The 18,430-nt window shown below is 39.2% G+C and overlaps 1 protein-coding gene across 4 annotated transcripts in view; it reads left to right on the forward strand.

Moving 5' to 3' along the window:
• The window catches only part of LOC100758601 (early endosome antigen 1), a 90,915-nt gene that overhangs the window by 46,945 nt on the left and 25,540 nt on the right, over nucleotides 1-18,430 (forward strand). For 3 of the 4 annotated variants that reach the window (XM_027394125.2, XM_035450476.1, XM_035450477.1), the window contains 4 exons: nucleotides 8,324-8,662; nucleotides 9,800-9,949; nucleotides 10,934-11,053; nucleotides 16,071-16,274. In XM_027394125.2, coding sequence (XP_027249926.1) covers nucleotides 8,324-8,662; nucleotides 9,800-9,949; nucleotides 10,934-11,053; nucleotides 16,071-16,274 — 813 coding nt within the window. Of the gene's footprint in view, nucleotides 1-851; nucleotides 1,049-8,323; nucleotides 8,663-9,799; nucleotides 9,950-10,933; nucleotides 11,054-16,070; nucleotides 16,275-18,430 lie in introns of those variants that run through there. The other variant, XM_027394128.2, reaches the window with a different exon arrangement.

Consider the following 18,430-nt stretch of genomic DNA (forward strand, 5'->3'; position numbering starts at 1 on the left):
CCAGGTAGCCTGCATAGTACTTTCCAACATGTGTAAGCTAATTAGCAGGGAATATTTACAAATCAGTTATAAGCTGATTTCTCTATGTCATGCACAAGAATGAGTAGTATCTTCAGCAAAAGGATCTTACCATCTAGTTTTGGTGGGTAACCCAAGAGTGTCGGCAATAGCCTTTGCTGTCCATGACTCATAGGGAGGTATTATGTGTTTGACACTGTAATTTTCAATTATTAACAAACCAGTGAGTGGATTTCCTTAAGGCTTCTTCATGCATCCTTAGTTTGGGCTCTGTGTGTGTGTGTGTGTGTGTGTGTGTGTGTGTGTGTGTGTGTGTGTTGTGTGATGTGGGACAGAGAGTGTATGTGTGGAGGTCAGAGAACAACTTTGTGAACTTAGTTTTCTCCTTCCACCTTTATGTAAGTTCCAGGGATTTAACTCAATTGGTCCAGCTTGGCAGCAGTGTTTTTATTCTGAACCATCTTGCTGGTTCCTCTACCTTATTTTTTTTTCATGCCAGTCACTGAACCTGTAACAGCTACATTAGCTGGCCAGTGAGCCTCCCAGCCCCTCCTGTATCCATCTCCGAAGTTTAGGATTCCATGTGTGTGCTGCCACACCCAGCTACATGGATAGTAGGTTTACATACTCATGCTCATGCTTTGTCCACTGAGCTATCTCTCCAGCTCCTACTAATGGTCCCTCCCTAACCAGGTCTTTATTAATACTAGTGGAGTAGAGTGTAATTAAGTGCTTGTCTTTAAAGATGTGATGAAAATGTTGGCTTTGATTTAATAACTTAAACCTAATGTTTTTGTGAACTGTAGCAAGAGAGAAAAGTCAAGAAAAATAAAATTTTAATATGAAAAAGAGATCATATAATTGGCTGTAAATCTTAAGACCCATGGCACCTGTCATGTGAATGAGCTTGGAAGCACATCCTCCAGCCCTAGCCAAGTCTTCAGGAACTGCTGCTCTGGTTAGCAGCTCATTACAACTTGAGGAGAGAGCTGCTGAACCTCAAAAGCGATTGGAAATGATAGATGTTATTGTAAGTTGACGCTACTAAGATTGAGAGTCATTGATTGCATGTGCCCTTTACTAGCAGTTCTGTTTTATGTTCTCAAAATCATTAATAACTCCATGGAGTTCATGTTGTTGGAGGTGAAAAAGAGAGGTTTTATCTGTGTAGAGTCATCATACTAGACCTTAAATTTTAAAAAATATTTATTAATTTAAAAATATTAACCTATTACATATTAGCATAATTGTTCTGAAGAATGGTTATTTGGGCAAACACATGAATTCATTAAGAATGGTGGTGATATGTCTACAAACCTCTTTAATATCTGGCTTAATATAGGATAGTTGGAGTCTCATGCCTGTTTTTATATTGGTAGTCTGCTATGACAAGTAGATCAAGAAAATTTGCTCTCACACAATTATGTAGTTGGAAAGGGAGGAATACCTTAATAGCCTTTCTGATAGTCATGGTTGTTTTTATCTTATTCTTGGTAGTGATGGCTTCTCAAGAGTTTAGTCACTATGTAGAATCTTAAACCAGACCAGTGAACTTTCTGTCTCTCCTGCCTTTTGAGTGGATCTTCTCATGTATGGGATTTCATTGCATCATTTGTCATGTTAAAAATACCAGCTCACTAAGTGACTTGGATCTTTCAAGTATTGACACATTTCATTGTACAGCATATAAGCTATCCATTCATCAGCTTTACTTTTAGTGTCAGAATAGATTTGAAGTGTGAGGAGACTCAAGCTCATTTAGTGGATCTAATTAAAAAAAAATAAAAACAAAACTAAAGGTTCATCCATCTCTTTCATTAATCTACCTATCCTTTTTGTCCTTGCTGTCCAATCCTCACCTAAATCATAGTTATTGGCAGTAATAATATCCAAGTATTTTAAGTTTGTCAATCTCTGCACATAACCTTTTTTGGTGGTCCTAGAGATTAAACCTAAGGCCTTGTGCATCCTATGCAAGCATGCTATACTGAGCTATATTCTAGGCCTTCCTGCTTTTCACTTCTTACTTTGAGACAGGGTCTTGCTAGGGTGTTCCTGCTGAAATTGATATTCTCCTGCCTCCGCCTTCTAAGTAGCCAGGATCTCAGGCCTGTGCCACCTAGCCTGACTTGTACATTATCTTTTGGTGGATGGTATGTATAATAACATATGCAGTTTTATGGGTCATTGGCCTCATCAGTGTAGATAGATAAAATGTATAATAGATTGAAATATTATTTTTTGCTGTTTAAGTTTTCAGTATTAATCTAGTGTTTATTAATTGTCTTAAAATATTAAAACAAAGTGATAAATGGAAGTAACTGCCTTGTTACTTTTTAATAAAATTGTATTTAAACATAATTTTGTAACTTAGATTAATTATTTTCATATAAATTTTGAACAAAATCACATATCCAAGGCTCTTCATATAACAGGTGGTTTTAAGAGACTGAGTTATTTGGAGGGTCTCATCTGTCATCTTATCTGTATTACTGCTTTCCCTTTTAGCAATCTTAGCCTTCAAATGTACATAGGTCAAAGTGAGGACCAGGTAAGGCAGATACTTAAAATACTGCTATGTATTACCATCTTGTTGTATAATACAGTTGCTCTACTGTGTCTGCAGATTTCAGAGCTACAGATTCAAGCAGCTGTGGATCAGATTTTTATTTTTTATGTTATGAATATGTCTGTATATATATAGCAGTGTACCACATGTGTGCCTGGTGCTCCTGAAAGCCAGAGGAAGGTGTTTGATTCTTTGGAAGTGGAGTTACAGATGGTTCTGAGTTGCCATGCTGGTGCTAATGTCCAAATGCTGGGTCCTCTACAAGAGCAGCAAATACTCTTAACTGCTGATCCATGTCTGGAACCTCAATAAGCAGTTCTTTATGAAATATTTACATTGTTTAAACAATCTAGGCATGATTTAAAGTATAGGGGAGACTATGCATAGACTATGTAAATACTGCACAATTTTACCTATGGACTTGGATGTCCACAGATTTCTGTCACATTGGAAACATTTTGGAACTAATACCAAGGGGTGTACTGATATGAGCAGGATAGCACAGTAGGCAAAGACATGATCGTATCCCAGCTTTGCTGTTTATTGACCAGTCTCTTCTGGAGATAGTATTATCTGTTTCTTAGAATAAACATGGATAGTAAACAAACCAAGAAGGTGTTAAGGGTTTCATGAACTTTAAGTACACACCTCAGTGAATTTTGTTTGTATTGTTTGTCTTGGCAAATGTTGTGATAACAGGGTTGGGTCCAGGCTATGGTCAAAGTTTTCCTAACTTACAGCCTACTAAGTGAGAAAAGACCTGTGTAGAACACATAACTTTTAACTAAGTCTTTAAGTTTACTGAGGAGGATTTATAATGGTAAAGGGATTAATAGAACTTCAGTTTTGAATGTTGATGTCAAAAGGTATGGAGCAATGTAAGAGTCTATGCAGGTCATAAAATGTAAGGTGTCAGATAGTTATCTATAAAGCAATAAAAATGCCATTCTTTTTCATTCATTCCTTTTATTTGGGCAAGTATCAATAGAATAACAAATGAAACCTATTATAGGGAAATTGTTACCTTTAAGAAACTATGATGGGAAAACAATTGATGAGAAAATTAAAAGGGAGGAAAGGAAGGATTTCATTACACAAGTGATTATTAGTCAGGCTTCATATGCACCTTATAATTTAAACTTGAGTAGGACAAATTTTAGGGATAATGAATTGATTTGCTGTCTAAATTATGTATTTTAAGAAATTAATTTGATTTAGAATCATAATAATGACTCTGTTCCTAGGTTAAATTGTATTAGGTTCTTTCAACTTCGGATTTCTCATCTGTAAATAGGAAGGATATCTATCTCAAAATTTGTTGTAAGGATAGATATGGAGAATTGAACAAAGTCATTATTTTCTTTAAAGGATTCCACTATATTTTTAAGCAGTACTAAAAGTTGAGTACTGTGATTAGATAGAGCTTGATAGAGTTTGATTAGTACTTGAGGACAGGTGAATTTTAAATAGTCATTGTTTGCCCTCTTCTTCTGACTGGTTAAAGAGTGAAGATGTCTGGAAGATGTATAGAAAGGGTGGGTTACTTGGTCACTTTATAAGTAAGCCTGTGGGAAAGAAGATTAACTTACAATAGCCTTAATTTCATACTACATTTAAAATTGATATGCCACCAATGGCTGGCATCTGTGAGTGTGGTTCCAATAGGAATTTCAGTAACTTACACTCTTTAAAAATGATTTTTATAAATCAATAGACAGATTTAATTTAGTGTATGAATCTAAAATGTTATTTTTCTAAATGTGAGTTCTGAATGTGCCATTATACAGAGACTATTTGAAGTTCTAATTAATAAGATGTGTGTAATAAAAAGATTGTCCTAATACTCTGTTGAATCAAAGTGTCATTTCTCCTCTAGTCTTTTGTCTGCCTCTTTGGAATGAATGTTTTTGTTGACTGATAGTTGCAAATTTCGGTTTACCCTCTCTGAATTTGTTGTTCACCCTTGTCTTAATTATTGACAGGATGGCACACCAAGGACAAAAAGCAGGTTGGGGAAGAAAGTGTTTATTTGGCTTATATTTCCATAGTTCTGTCCATTATTGAAGGAAGCCAGAACAGGAAATCAAACAGGGCAAGAACCCAGAGGCAGGAGCTGATACAGAGGCCATGGAGGAGTGGGTGCAGCTTGCTGGCTTGCTTCCCCTGGTTTGGTTAGCCTGCATTCCAAGAAAACCCAGGAACACAATGGGCCGGGCCCTTCTGCAAATGCCCTACAAGTGTTCCTACAGCCATTTTCTTTGTTACATTTTCTCTCCTTTTCTTTTTCTTTTAAATTTAAATTAGAAACAAGCTTGTTTTACATGTCAATCCCAGTTCCCTCTCCATCTCCTCCTCCCCTGCCCCCAACTGACCCCCTATCCCAATTCCTTTCCCCAGGGAGGGTGAGGCTTTCCATGGGGGATCTTCAAAGTCTGTCATATCTTTTGGAGCAGGGCCTAGACCCTCCCCAGTGTGTCTAGGCTGAGAGAGCATCCCTCTATGTGGAGAGGGCTCCCAAAGTCCATTTGTGTACTGGGGGTAAATACTGATCCTCTATCAGTGGGCCCATAGATTGTCCAGAACTCCAAACTGACCTCCCTGTTCAGGGGGTCTAGAACAGTCCTATGCTGGTTTCTCAGCTATCAGTCTGGGGTCCATGAGCAACCCCTTGTTCAGGTCAGATGTTTCTGTAGGTTTCTCCAGCCTGGTGTTGACCCTTTGCTCATCACTCCTCCCTCTCTGCAACTGGATTCCAGAGTTCAGTGTTAGGCTGTGTGTGTCTGCTACTGGATGAAGGCTCTAGGATGACATACAAGGTAGTCATCAATCTCATTATCAGAAGAGGGCATTTAAGGTAGCCTCTCCACTATTGCTTAGATTGTTAGTTGGAGTCAGCCCTGTAGATCTCTGGACATTTCCCTAGTGCCAGATTTCTCTTTAAAACTATAATGTCTCCCACTATGATGGGGTATGTCTTTTCTTGCTCTCCTCTGTTCTTCCCCTGACTCAACCTTCCTGCTTTCTCTTGTCCTCCTTTCCCGTCATCATCTCCCCTTCCCTTTCTTCTAACTCCCTCTCCCCTCCCCCCATGCTCCCAATTAGATTAAGAGATCTTGTCCCTTTCCACTTCTCCGGGGGACCATGTATGTCTCTCTTAGGGTCCTTCTTGTTTCCTAGCTTCTCTGGTAGATTTGTAGGCTGGTAATTTTTTGCTCTATGTCTAAAATCCACATATGAGTGAGTACATACCATGTTTGTCTTTTTGTGACAGGGTTACCTCACCCAGGATGGTTTCTTCTAGTTCTATCCATTTGCCTGCAAATTTTAGGATTCCATTTCTTTTTTTTTTTCCCCCTGCTGAATAGTAATCCATTTTGTAAATATACCACATTTTCTCCATACATTCTTCAGTTGAGGGGCATCTAGGTTGCTTCCAGGTTCTGGCTATTACAAATAATGCTGCTATGAACATGGCTGAACAGATGTTCTTGTTGTATGAATGTGCATCCTTTGGGAATATGCCTAAGAGTGGAATTGCTGGATCTTGTGGGAGACTGATTTCCATTTTCCTGAGGAACCACCATACTGATTTCCAAAGTGGCTGTAAGAGTTGGCACTCCCACGAGCAGTGGAAGAGTGTTCCCCTTTCTCTGCATCCTCTCCACCATAAACTGTCATTGGTGTTTTTGATTTTAGCCATTCTGACAGGAATAAGATGGTATCTCCGAATTGTTTTGATTTGAATTTTAATTGAGGGTCCTTCCTGTGAGATGACTTTAGCGTGTCAAATTGATATAAAACTAGCCAATACAACCCTCTCCCTCTTCTATACACTTACTGTTCTGGATGCTAGTTTTTTGTAATGTGTTTTTGGATAATCACCTTAACTTGCTTTTTTCAGATAGGTGTTCAAGAACCTTCACTGTATGTCGTACCTAAGCTTCTCCCTGCCTTTCCCCACTGAGGCTCTAAGGTTTGCTGTTACCCCACCTGTACCTGCTTCTTTCCTCCTCACTTTTAACAGCTTGAATACTTCATTAATTACTCTCACCCCTCTGAAAACAACCTCAGACTGTTATTTTCTTCCTTTTAGCTTTACCTGATTTAGCTCATTTAAAAAAATTATTATTTGGCAATCCCTAATTGATGCATTTTCAGCATAATCCCTACATGTAAGGCTCAGGGAGCATCATGAAAGAGATGGCAGAAAGATTCCCCATGGACCAGGGCATCTGCTGCAAGGTAGTGTGTGTCTTCTATATTGCAGTGACTGTACCCATGAAATCTTAACAACATGGTCACCTAACCAAGATCTGTGTAATGACCAGTTGAAATCCATCATGGATGGGGAAATCTCACAAGACCCCACTGCTAGAAATGCTACAACCAAATAATGGCTGCTGAGAGAGGAAAGCAGTCTTTTCCAGATTCGAGCCCCCACAGGTTACCCAATCCCAAGGGTCAGCACTAAACACATGTGCATCTGAGCAACAGGAAATACACTCAGGAAGGGGTGTGTGTGTGTGTGTGTGTGTGTGTGTGTGAGAGAGAGAGAGAGAGAGAGAGAGAGAGAGAGAGAGAGAGAGAGAGAGAGAGAGAGAGAGAGAGTCATGAAGAGGCCATGGATTTGAAAGGGAGTGGGGGAAGACTTTGAAGGAGTTGGGAGAGAACATGGGATGGAAACAAGTGATGTAACTACAGAGCTCATATAGTAAATTCTCAAAAGTTGTAAAAACAAAACTTATTTTCATCCCCCTGCCCTCTCCTGTGATAGATCTCCTTTATATCCCTTTTTCTTTCCTTCCCTTCCCCTGACTTTCAAATTCATACTAAAAAGGTGTTTGGCTGCTACTGATGACATCCCCAGCCCTTTTAAATGTCCCTGTAATTTATTTTAGCTGGTTTAGAAAGGCTGTTTTAACCATACTATCTTACTTACAGAGTAGTCTCTTTAAGATATGGAGGGTCTGGTTGTTCTTATTTCTGCACCATCCCTTCCTGCACAGTGTATAAGGAAATGTCCTAATGTCCAATGACAGATCAGGTAGTGTCTCTAGTGTCTTCTCAGCATGTGCACTTTTCTTAGGGAAGTTAAATTTTTGTTCATATTTTACTTGTTTTAAAATATTCCATGTCAGTTGTAACAACCGTACTGAGACCAGCCTTGGAATTCAGGTTGATTGATCCAGATATGTGATTGATGGTGTTATTTTTATGTTTATTTTGCCAGTTTGAGTAAAATAAAATATGAGGTAGATAAATATTAACTTTAGATCATTACTTTTTATACCCAGAAAGAAATTTTGAGTTCATTTTATCCTGTAACTCTAAAAAAATGGTCTTTATCAGAAGGGGTGAGAAAAGTGCAACAGTAGAATCAGACACTAGCAAGGCAGGCGACACTGCTGTGCTGAAGCTGCCACTGCCAGGGAGCTGCAAGACCCACTTGAGAGCTTTGTAGCACACTAGTGTTTTAACTGAAGCAGGAATATAAACATGTTGCATACCTCCCCAAAGAATACAAGATAGATGTGTTCTGGTTATGACAATATTTTCTCGGTAAGTTTTGTATTGTATTGGTACATTTTAATCATGATGATCAATAAGAAAATTCCCATAACTCTTTCCTAAAGTATTTTCAGTTTTACACTGTAATATTTACTGCTACAAAGATAGTTTGAAAAACTGAAATAGTTAAAGAGTATTAAAATGTGCACTTTTAAATTGCCATTTCAGAACTTGACTGAAAAGTTGCTGAAGAAAGAACTGGACTACACCCACTTGGAGGAGAAGCACAATGAGGAGTCAGTCAGTAGAAAGAATACCCAGGCAGCCCTGCATCAGAGGGACCTGGACTGTCAGCAGCTTCAGGCAAGGCTGGCTGCCTCTGAAGGCTCACTGCAGAGGGTCCAGGCAGAACTCAGTGAGAGGGCAGAGGCTGCTCAGAAGCTCAGAGAAGAGCTGCGGGAAGCGGGCAGCAAGCAGCAGCGTCTCAAGGCAGAGTGCAAGCAGCTGCAGCAGCAGCGTGAAGACAAGGAGCAGCATGGGCTACAGCTGCAAGGGGAAGTCAGTCAGGTGAGCACCGCCTTACCACAGCTGCTGAGTCTGATGGCCATGAACCGTCATGTTTTTAAAAAAAAAAAAAAAAAAAAAAAAAGGGACGTCTCAACAATTGGGCTTTTACAACCTGTAGTGTTAGATTCCATTCCTTTTCATTTTAGTTTCCCTTAAGGAAAAAAATAAAAAAGAAGATACCATTCACATACAACACCATTGTGAAGAATTTATTAATTAACAAAGATTGCTTAGAATGGTGCCCAGTGTGGGGTCTGTAGTAGGTTTTAGCTGTTACAGAGAGTTCACAGTTCTTTACTTAAAAATTCTTGGGGTGCTTGAGATGAGGCTTTATAATTATTTTTGTGTGTGGGTGTTTTGCTAGCACATAAATGTCTGGTACCTGCAGAGTCCAGAAGGGGGAGTCAAATACCATAGAACTGGAGTTACAGATGGTTGTGAGCTGCTGGGAATCAAACCTGGGTCCTCTGGAAGAGCATTCAGTGCTCTTGAAAGACCTCAGAAGAGACCCGCACCCAGGAATCAGCGAAACCACGAACTCTGGATGCAAGAACAAGAGGGTTTATTGATGGCGCCGGGCACCCGGGGACTTAGCTTTTTGTTAGGCTAAGCCCTGAGCCCCGGAAGGGGAGTCCTTTTATAGGGGAAAAAGGCACCGTAATAGTCAGGCGAAATGGCCTTTATCTTTTGCCGGTCCAGATGGCTGACCTTCGGGGAAGTGCCGGCAGCTGTGGGGATCAAGGGTCGGGGGGTGCAGGGGAGGATGTATTCCCCACGCGCTCCGCCAGCTGCACACTCCGCCAGCTGCACGCGGGGAAACTTAAAAGAGAAAGCTAAGGGCGGGGGTCTTTCACTCTTAAACTGTAGAGCCATCTCTCCAACCCAAGTGTCTTGTGTTTTTTTAAGGGAAAATAAAACAGGCACAAAATATGCAGTGTTTACTCAAAATTTTATGTGATTTATTATAATTTCTGTGATTGAAATTCACTTGCAGTTTAAGTTATTCTGTAGTATAAGGTGTAACGGATATAAAATGAGAAGGTGGCATACAGTTAACTGGTAAAAACTCAGTGAAGTGGGTGGTACTGTGTGTGTTTACACTTACATGCACATGCATACTTTGTTTCTGTCTTAAAGTTACATAGCAAACTTCTGGAGACAGAGCGCCAACTAGGGGAAGCTCATGGTAGGTTGAAGGAGCAGAGGCAGCTTTCAAGTGAGAAGCTGATGGATAAAGAACAACAAGTGGCTGACCTACAGCTCAAGCTCTCTCGTTTGGAAGAGCAGGTAAGCTAGCATCTGAAAATGAGTTTTAGCACGGTTTTAGACTTCATGTGTCTTAAACATGGTAACTTCATTCAGCTTTGTGTCAAGAACTTTAACTATACTTGCTTTTATTTAACATTAGATCATTTATTTCTCCCCAGTTAGATGTCCTACTTATTTACTACATTTTAAATTTACTATGTTTTATTGTTATTATAGTCCTCAAAGTTCTCACTGGAAATGCACAAAGTACATTTTAGTTTTCATCAAGAAGCCTTCTTGGTCTGATCCTACCCAAGGCTGCTGTGCTCCTCATACATAGGAAGAACTGCTTCCTAAACCAACACACAGCTGGTGGGGATCATGAGCAGCATGTAAACATTGATGTTATATGTACTGAGGACTTGAGTCTTCATAAATAGCCATATAGGACATGTGATACAGGTCAGTGGTTTAGCTTGCTTAGCATGGATCAGTCGCTAAGTCCAAATCCGAGCTCCACAGACAGATGCCTCCAAACCATCTCATCAACGTTTCCCCCAGAAGAAGTTATATTTTTCTCAGGTGGCACCTTATGCAGTTAAAGGAAATGCTATGATTGAATTAGTTTTATTTGAATTGAACAAATGCTCTGGTTAAAATCTGTTAATTCGAAGGCTTTGGTGGCACAGGCCTTTTTAATCCCAGCACTCTGGAGGCAGAGGCAGGCGGATCTCTGTGAGATCGAGGCCAGCCTGGTCTCCAGACTGAGTGCCAGGATAGGCTCCAAAACATTACAGAGAAACCCTGTCCTGAAAAACAAACAAACAAAGATTTAATGGATAGAGGATGGCTTCTTAATCATGAAATTAAGATTCTATAAATAATGAGAAACTGCTTTAAAGGTATTTCCCATATGGCTTGAATTTATCTTTTTTCCAATTCGAGAATTGACATAATGCCAGATATTTATGAATGATCACATTATATCTTAAATTCTCAACTAACATTTTACATTTTTTTAAGTTGAAGGAAAAGGTAACAAATTCCACAGAATTGCAGCATCAGTTAGAAAAATCAAAGCAACAGCATCAAGAACAGCAAGCTCTTCAGCAAAGCACTACAGCCAAACTCCGAGAAGCTCAGGTGAGCCTATTGTAACATGACCTTTCTAAGCAAATGCGAGGAAGAGAACCAACTTTCTTTTGTTGTGATAGAATTACGCAATGCAAATGCTTGATGGGTGCTTTTGGCGATGGTCAGAAAATCTTACTTCTTTTGATTTCTGTGAGAAAAAATTAAAGTACTTTAAGATTATTGAAAACACATTTATTTTATATATAATTCATATATTATTAAAATTTATTTATCTGTTAAATGTCCTAGTTATATATAAAGATGGGGAAATGACTCAGCTGATAAATGCTAGCTGTGCAAACATAAAGCAACTCATGAAATTTGGGTTCATATCTCTGCTCCCCAAGTGAAAAACTATGCATGGTAGCACGCAGTCACCCATAATCCCATCGCTGAAAAGGTGGAGGGTATGCTGGCCTGCCAGTCATTAGCCAAGAGAGATCATGTCTCAAAAATGTAGTGGAGAATTAATAGAGGAAGACTCCCAGTGTTGACTTCTGGCCTCACAGGCATGTGTAAACACATGCACACACTATTTCATATTTCTACAATACAATGCAGTTTCACTGGTCATATCTTTACTTATTAACATTGCCTGAACATGGGACTTATAAGTATAGAAAATATAATTGACTGGGTTAAATTAATACAGATTCTATTATTACATGGCCTAGGAAGTAAGAGAAGTTAGTTTTGTTATGTAAGAGCAGGATGTATGTTAGAAGTGAATTTGCCTTTTGTATTTGTTTATTCCTCTTTCTATCATTTATTGGCTATTACTGAGCACTGGGTGCCAGGCACTACTTAGTACTGAACATAAAGAGACACAGTGCCTACCCTCTGGAAAGCACAGTCTAGTGGTGTGTGCATAGGAATTTTGTGATGTCTGTCTGAGGTGGGGACAATAAGTCATTTCTGCAGTAAGCAATCTTTCCTTCTGAGTTTGAAGTGGCACAGGAATCAGACAAATAGAGATAAAAACACTGGATTCATTTATCACTTCCTTTGTTCTATAAGTGAACAGCATTATGTCTAGTCTCAGCCAAGGAACTAATTTTGTTCTATGGCAGTGAGTAAAGCACACAAAGGTGTCTGCTGTTATGGAGTGCTTACTGAGGGAGGCAAACAATAACCAAGGTAAACAAGCAAACACAAAGTTATCTAAGTGCTGAAGTCATATACAAAAGGAGGGCCAAGCTGGGAAGCATGTATAGGATTGAAAGTGTTAGGGTTTCGAGGCTTCTCTGAGAAGAAAGACCTGAAGCAAGGGAGGGTGTGAGCTATGGCAACACCAGGGAGAAGAGCATCAGTGGTGTGTTAACAACTCCTGAGGTAGCAGTAAATCTCAGAAACAAGAGGAGCTGGTTGGAGTGGTGTGAGCAATAATAGTTAGAAGGGACATAATCACAGAGGTTACATGACTCAGAACATGTAGAACTTCATAAGTAATTTTAAGGTCTTAGATTTATTTTGGTCTTTTTGAGTAAGATGAGAAAATGAAGGTTCTAAGAAAAGGAATGACATGGTCCAGATGACTTCTCAGGTTTTCTGTAGCTGCTGTATTGTCGTGACCCAGCTTGTCTCAGCTTTAACCCATGACAGCCATGAGGTTCTACCTGAGTGGGGGGGTGTGGACCTGGAAGCTCCTAGCAACCCAACGGCGATAAAGATCAAACACTTGTCATCTTCAGAGAGCTCTCAGTTCCATGTTGTAGAACTAGAGTCATTTCTTTATTAGCCATCTTTTCTGGTGTTTCTTAACCATCCTGCCAATACCACGAGGAAAACCATTTCCCTCTTTGTTCTCTCTCTGCTCTGGCTTCTTCACTTCTATCCTCACAAGTTATTCACATCCCTCTGATCTCCCTGCCCAGGTGCAGGCCTATTCAGATGCTTAGGTGCATAGATATGCAAATAAGAGGCATATTACCCTGAGGCCATGGTAAACAGTAGTAGCCTTACTGGCATTAACAATACAATAGTGGGCCGGAGCTTTCTGGTGCTCCATGTTTACTGGAGCTAGTTACTGGGCCCAAAAATATTCCATAACAGAATTATTCGGTCCTCCACACTGTATTTTGAGTAGACTGAAGAGAACATTAAGAGAAACATAGAAATTAGCTGGAAGAGTACAGTAATTCACACAAGACATGTTATTTGGATGGGAATGGAGATAGTACAGATAGTGAAAGTGGTCAGACTCTAGGTAAAGCTGACTGCTTTGCTGATAGACTGATGTAGAACCTTGAGAGAGAAGATAAGTAAGGCTAAGAAATTTTACCTGGGTACCAAACTAAATGAAAACTGAGAATCTTGTTGGATTTGGAAGGAAGGCCTTTGATCTTGGTAAGAGAAATTTGGATAGAGAAGATGGAATGAACACCAGACAGGAGATTTCTGAGAGAAAAGAGAGAAACTAGATTATGTGACTGTAGGTTATGCCAGGATTTTACTGTTAGGAGTAGGAAAGAAATAAAGCATGAAAATTTTTGGAGATGTCAACAGCTACGAGGGCTTTCTTATGGTGTCTCCAAGTTAATTTTATTCATATAGACCCAGCTGGAAATGACAGGTTTTCACTTTACAGGCAGGCTGACTCTAGGGGAGAACAAAGGGTTCAGGTGAACATGCTTAATTTCTCATTCCATACTCACAGTATAGGCCAACGAAAGTCTCGTGGAAATGGGAAAAGTCTGAAGAACTAAATGCAATGGGGAAAGAATATGAAATCAAGGTAGATCATATAAGGAAAGTCTTAACATATCAGGGTATAATTGTAGGCAGACTAGCTCTGCGTCAGGCAGGCAGGGATTGTGAGTTTGGGGAGAATGCTGAAGCTTTAAGAAGTTAGGAGAATGTGAGGTAAGGGTATTGTTCCAACAAAAAAGATTGAAAAGATGATTCTGACTGTTTAATGAAGATTGGAACTCAGGTGCTTTTAGTGGCACAAATCTATGGAGATTTGCACTTTTATTCTAGAAATGTTCAGAAGCACAGGAGTGAGAAACAGATCACAGTACTAATCTAGAGTTGGCATTTTGTGGGGTGGTTGCCTGGGATATTTTGAGGTGACAGGAAATGGAGGATGTGGCTTCAAGAATAGTTTATTTCCATGTATGAGGTTTAGAAAGAAAAGCTGGCTACAGTAAATCATCCAGAAGGAAACTGAAGTTACTGGCATTGGAGATGAGGTCATGGAATGGGAAGATAGGAAGTTGTGGTCAGAGTAAGACAGCCAAACTTTTTAGCTTCCATAATTTCAGGCTATTACAAAATTCTGTGTGGGTGGTCGAAGTATAGAATGAATTCAACCTGGGGATGAAGGTGACGTGAGTGTTGGGGTTGTGTTCTTAATTCTGTGTGTTTTTATAGTTTGTAGAAAATGAGCAGAAATTGAGGTTAAGACTCAATTTAATTAAGGCTAATTTTGACTAAATCTGGTCTCAAGTCGTCAGTGAATTGGGTAGGGATTTACAGATAACAGTAGAGGGTAGAATGAAGAATAGCATACTTCCAAACCAGCACATGGCTTTTTTATACGAGGGTGATGGCAGCTGGGCCATGGTAGTGCACACCTTTAGTCCCATCACTGGGGAGGCAGAGGCAGGCAGATCTCTTTGAGTTCAAGGGCAGCCTGGTCTACAGAGCTACACAGAGAAACCTTGTCTTGAAGAAGGAAAAAAAAAAAAAAAAAAAGAGGGTGAAAAGGCCAGCCTTCTGGCCTGCTGGTGGAATAGCCTGACTGGGCAGAGACAGAGATGGGGAGTCTGCACAGTGAAAACCAGATTTCAGTGCTGTGTGGAAATTGAGTTCTGCTGAAAGCTCTACCCTGGAATTCAAATTCCAGAAGAATAGTAAAAAAAGAGTAGATGGCAGGAAGAGAAACTGAGAGAAAACAGGCAATGTGTTTTTTCATGACCAAAGCTTAGAGGAATGAGAAACACACTTGAAAAGTGACTGATTTGAATGTTTTAATACTGACACAAATTATTAAACATGCTAGCTGTCTACTTGTCATCGATATTACATGAGCTACTGTAAAGCTAGGGCTTTTATTCTGTGCAAAACTGTTTGACTATTAAAAAGAAGGAGGCAGAGCCAAAGCCATTGGGACCAGGTTATTAATAGAAAGTGGATATTGTGGATGTGATCTGTTGCAGGATGCTCTTTGTAATATTTAGGAAGAAGAGGACTTTGCTGATTTAGAAGAGTCCTGCTGGGTACAGAAGTGAGTTTGCCTAAGTGTCCATGTGTGAGAGTGCAATGATTTTTTGGGGTCGGGGGAGGAGGGAGTGGTTCAAGACAAAGTTTCTTTGTGTAGCCCTGGCTGTCCTAGAACATACTCTGTAGACCAGGCTGGCCCTGAACTCAGAGATCACCTACCTCTGCCTCCCAAGTGTTGGGATTAAAGGTGTACACCACCTTACACAGCTGCAGTGGTTGTTTTCATTCAGTGTTTATTTTAGAACCTTTGTGTCATATGTCTTGGATGTATATCAATGAATAATAAAGATATATATGTAGCATATGTTCTAATGGGAAGCGGAAAGAGGTAAATAAACATGAGAGAAATAAGTAAGCTATAATGTGTTAGAGGTAATGGGCAGGGCGGCTGGATCTAGAACGTGACAATTGAGCAAACATTGAAGAGGGGGGAGGGGATCATTTGGCTGTTGGGGAAGCATTGAAGACAGCAGGATCATTAGTGCAAAGACTCTGAGGTAGGAGTGCCCTTGGTGCAGTCACTGAGTAAGTCCCACTGTCTGAAAAGGATCAGAGCATAGGCAGTAAGGTCAGAGTATTATGAAAATTGTGTTATAAATGTTTTTGTTAAATTCTTGCTTGTAAATAATGTGGACTTATGTTATTAAAAAGGTGGTTTTTATTAATTTGCCACAATAAAGTATAATAATTTTTAAGATGTAGGACTAACATTTTGGATGATTAAAATTATTATCAGTCATTTCATGTTTGAGGAATAACTTTTTAAATCTTCCATCCTTAAAATAGTTTTAATTCTTTACAGAATGATTTGGAACAAGTGTTACGTCAGATTGGTGACAAGGATCAGAAGATTCAGAACCTTGAAGCTTTACTGCAGAAGAGTAAAGAAAATATTTCCTTACTAGAAAGGGAAAGAGAGGACCTCTATGCAAAAATCCAAGCTGGTGAAGGAGAGACTGCTGTTCTTAACCAGTTGCAAGAGAAAAACCATGCACTACAACAGCAAGTACGTTTGTAAATGGTTATTATAGTTCTAAACTTTACTGAAATCCCTGTTAATTGTATTAAATGTTTTATAAAAACAATTCATGGCCCTGGTTTTTCTTGTTTTAAAAAGTTATTTTTTATATCATCATATTTATCATCAAGGTAGGTTACTGTGTGTTGAAGGCCAGTACAATATTTAGACATCCCAGGAGGTAATTTACTACCTGTGTGATGTGGTGATACATTGTTTATGATCTAATAAAGCTTGTCCTAAGATCAGAATGCAAAGCTAGGTACAGCCATAGAGGCCAGGCAGTGGGGGCATACACCTTTAATCCCAGCAGCCACACTAGTTAGCCATAGAGGCTGGGCAGTGGTGGTGTATACCTTTAATCCCAACACTAGAGAGGTATATAAGACAGGAGCTCGGTGTCTCATGCGGCTTTCAGTCTCCAGCCACTCTGAGGATTCCTGGAGACAGGATATCCCTTTCAGAGGTAAGAGCTAGTGGCTGGCTGTTTTGCTATTCTGATCTTCAGCTTGAAGCCCAATATCTGTCTCTGGGTTTTTATTATTTATGCTATATAGTAACCACAGATAAATCACTTCACCTAAGTCCCTGGAAAAGTAGACATGTGACTGATGGTATATACTTTGTCTCCTGGCCTTTGTGATATTTTAAAAAAAGAAATGAGTAACAAATTAGTAAGTTAAATGTGGTAATCAAGTATTAGCTATTACTGAGTATTGCATAATATTTCAAACTCAACAGTTATTTATATTTTGATAATGTATTTGAATTGATGAGTGTAGGTTAGGAGCTTCATAGAGGTTAAGGCAGCTTAATTTGCAAGGCTAAGTGTGAGGTCAGAATTAGCTTTGCAGAGAAAAGCACCACAAATCTCACTAGGGGCCTGCTGGGGCTTTGGTTGAATTCTAAGTTTTGTACTTAGGCAGTGAACTGGAGCTCACAAAAGATGTTCAAGCCCAACCAGTCAGAGATGAAGGCCACCAGACATACCACACCTTACATGAGAAGTAAACATAGAGTAAAAGCTCCTATAGGCCGCTTCTAACAGAAAGGAAAGCTAAACCCTGATAGGGCCCAAGTGAGCCACAAATGCAGCCACCTACTGCTGGAACAAAACACAGCATTCGTTGAAAGAAGACAGCACAATTCAGATTAGTCACAATAAATGACTAAAGGTTACTGGATATGTGAAGCAGCAGAAGAGTGTGAACCATCGACAGTAAAAAGTCATCCAGTGGAGACCTTGAGACTCCTTCCATAGCTCTTTAGTCCACTTCCACTCCTGACAGCGCTTCTCTCCTAGTAAGCTGTCTGTTCATGAGTGACTTGAAAGGCATGGTTTCCCTGTTATCTTCTGGTGGTTGCTGGGATTTTCACCTAATTTATATTATACTTTTCTCTTAAATTCTAATAAAATCAGCCTTGCACTTAAAAACAAAACAAAACAAAACAAAAAAACTTGGTGGAAACAGATCCTGAAATGAAAGATGATGGACTCACCAGATGAATACTTTAAAATACCCCCTAGTGCCTATGGATGTAAAGGACAAACCATAACAATGGCACACGAAGTGGCAATGATACAAAACACCCATAGAGAACTGCTAAAGATAGAAAAATTACTTGAATTGAAAATTGACAGAAAAGAATTAGTGAACATAAAACAAAATGGTTGAAAAATTCCAAATAAAGCTGAAGAGGGCCTCCCTGGGCAGTCTTGTAGGTTAGAAAAGAATAATGAGCTCCAGCCGGGAAGACCTACTAGAATATAAAGCCAGACTTAAAGAACTCAACTCTCATGTATGTGAAAAATATCAGATGAATTAGATTTCATCTAAATTTAAAAAATACATGCTTTTGAAAAGATAACATTGCAAAAGTAAAATAAAAACAAAAACGTATAATTTGTCTGAAAACTTGAAGATACCTGCAGTATACAAAGAATTCTTTGTTAATCAGATTAGTATTTTTGCATAATGAACATATTCTTTACCTTGATTGTGTTAATAATTTAATAAGAGCACACCTTTATCAAGTCTCAGGTTTTATACTTAAATTAGATGAATTTTATTGTGTATAAATTTTACTTGAATAGAGATGTTTTAAAAATAATATATCTGAAATTGATGTTCTTAGGATTTGGG

Source organism: Cricetulus griseus (genome assembly GCF_003668045.3).
Source record: "Cricetulus griseus strain 17A/GY chromosome 1 unlocalized genomic scaffold, alternate assembly CriGri-PICRH-1.0 chr1_0, whole genome shotgun sequence".
Lineage (NCBI taxonomy): Eukaryota > Metazoa > Chordata > Mammalia > Rodentia > Cricetidae > Cricetulus > Cricetulus griseus.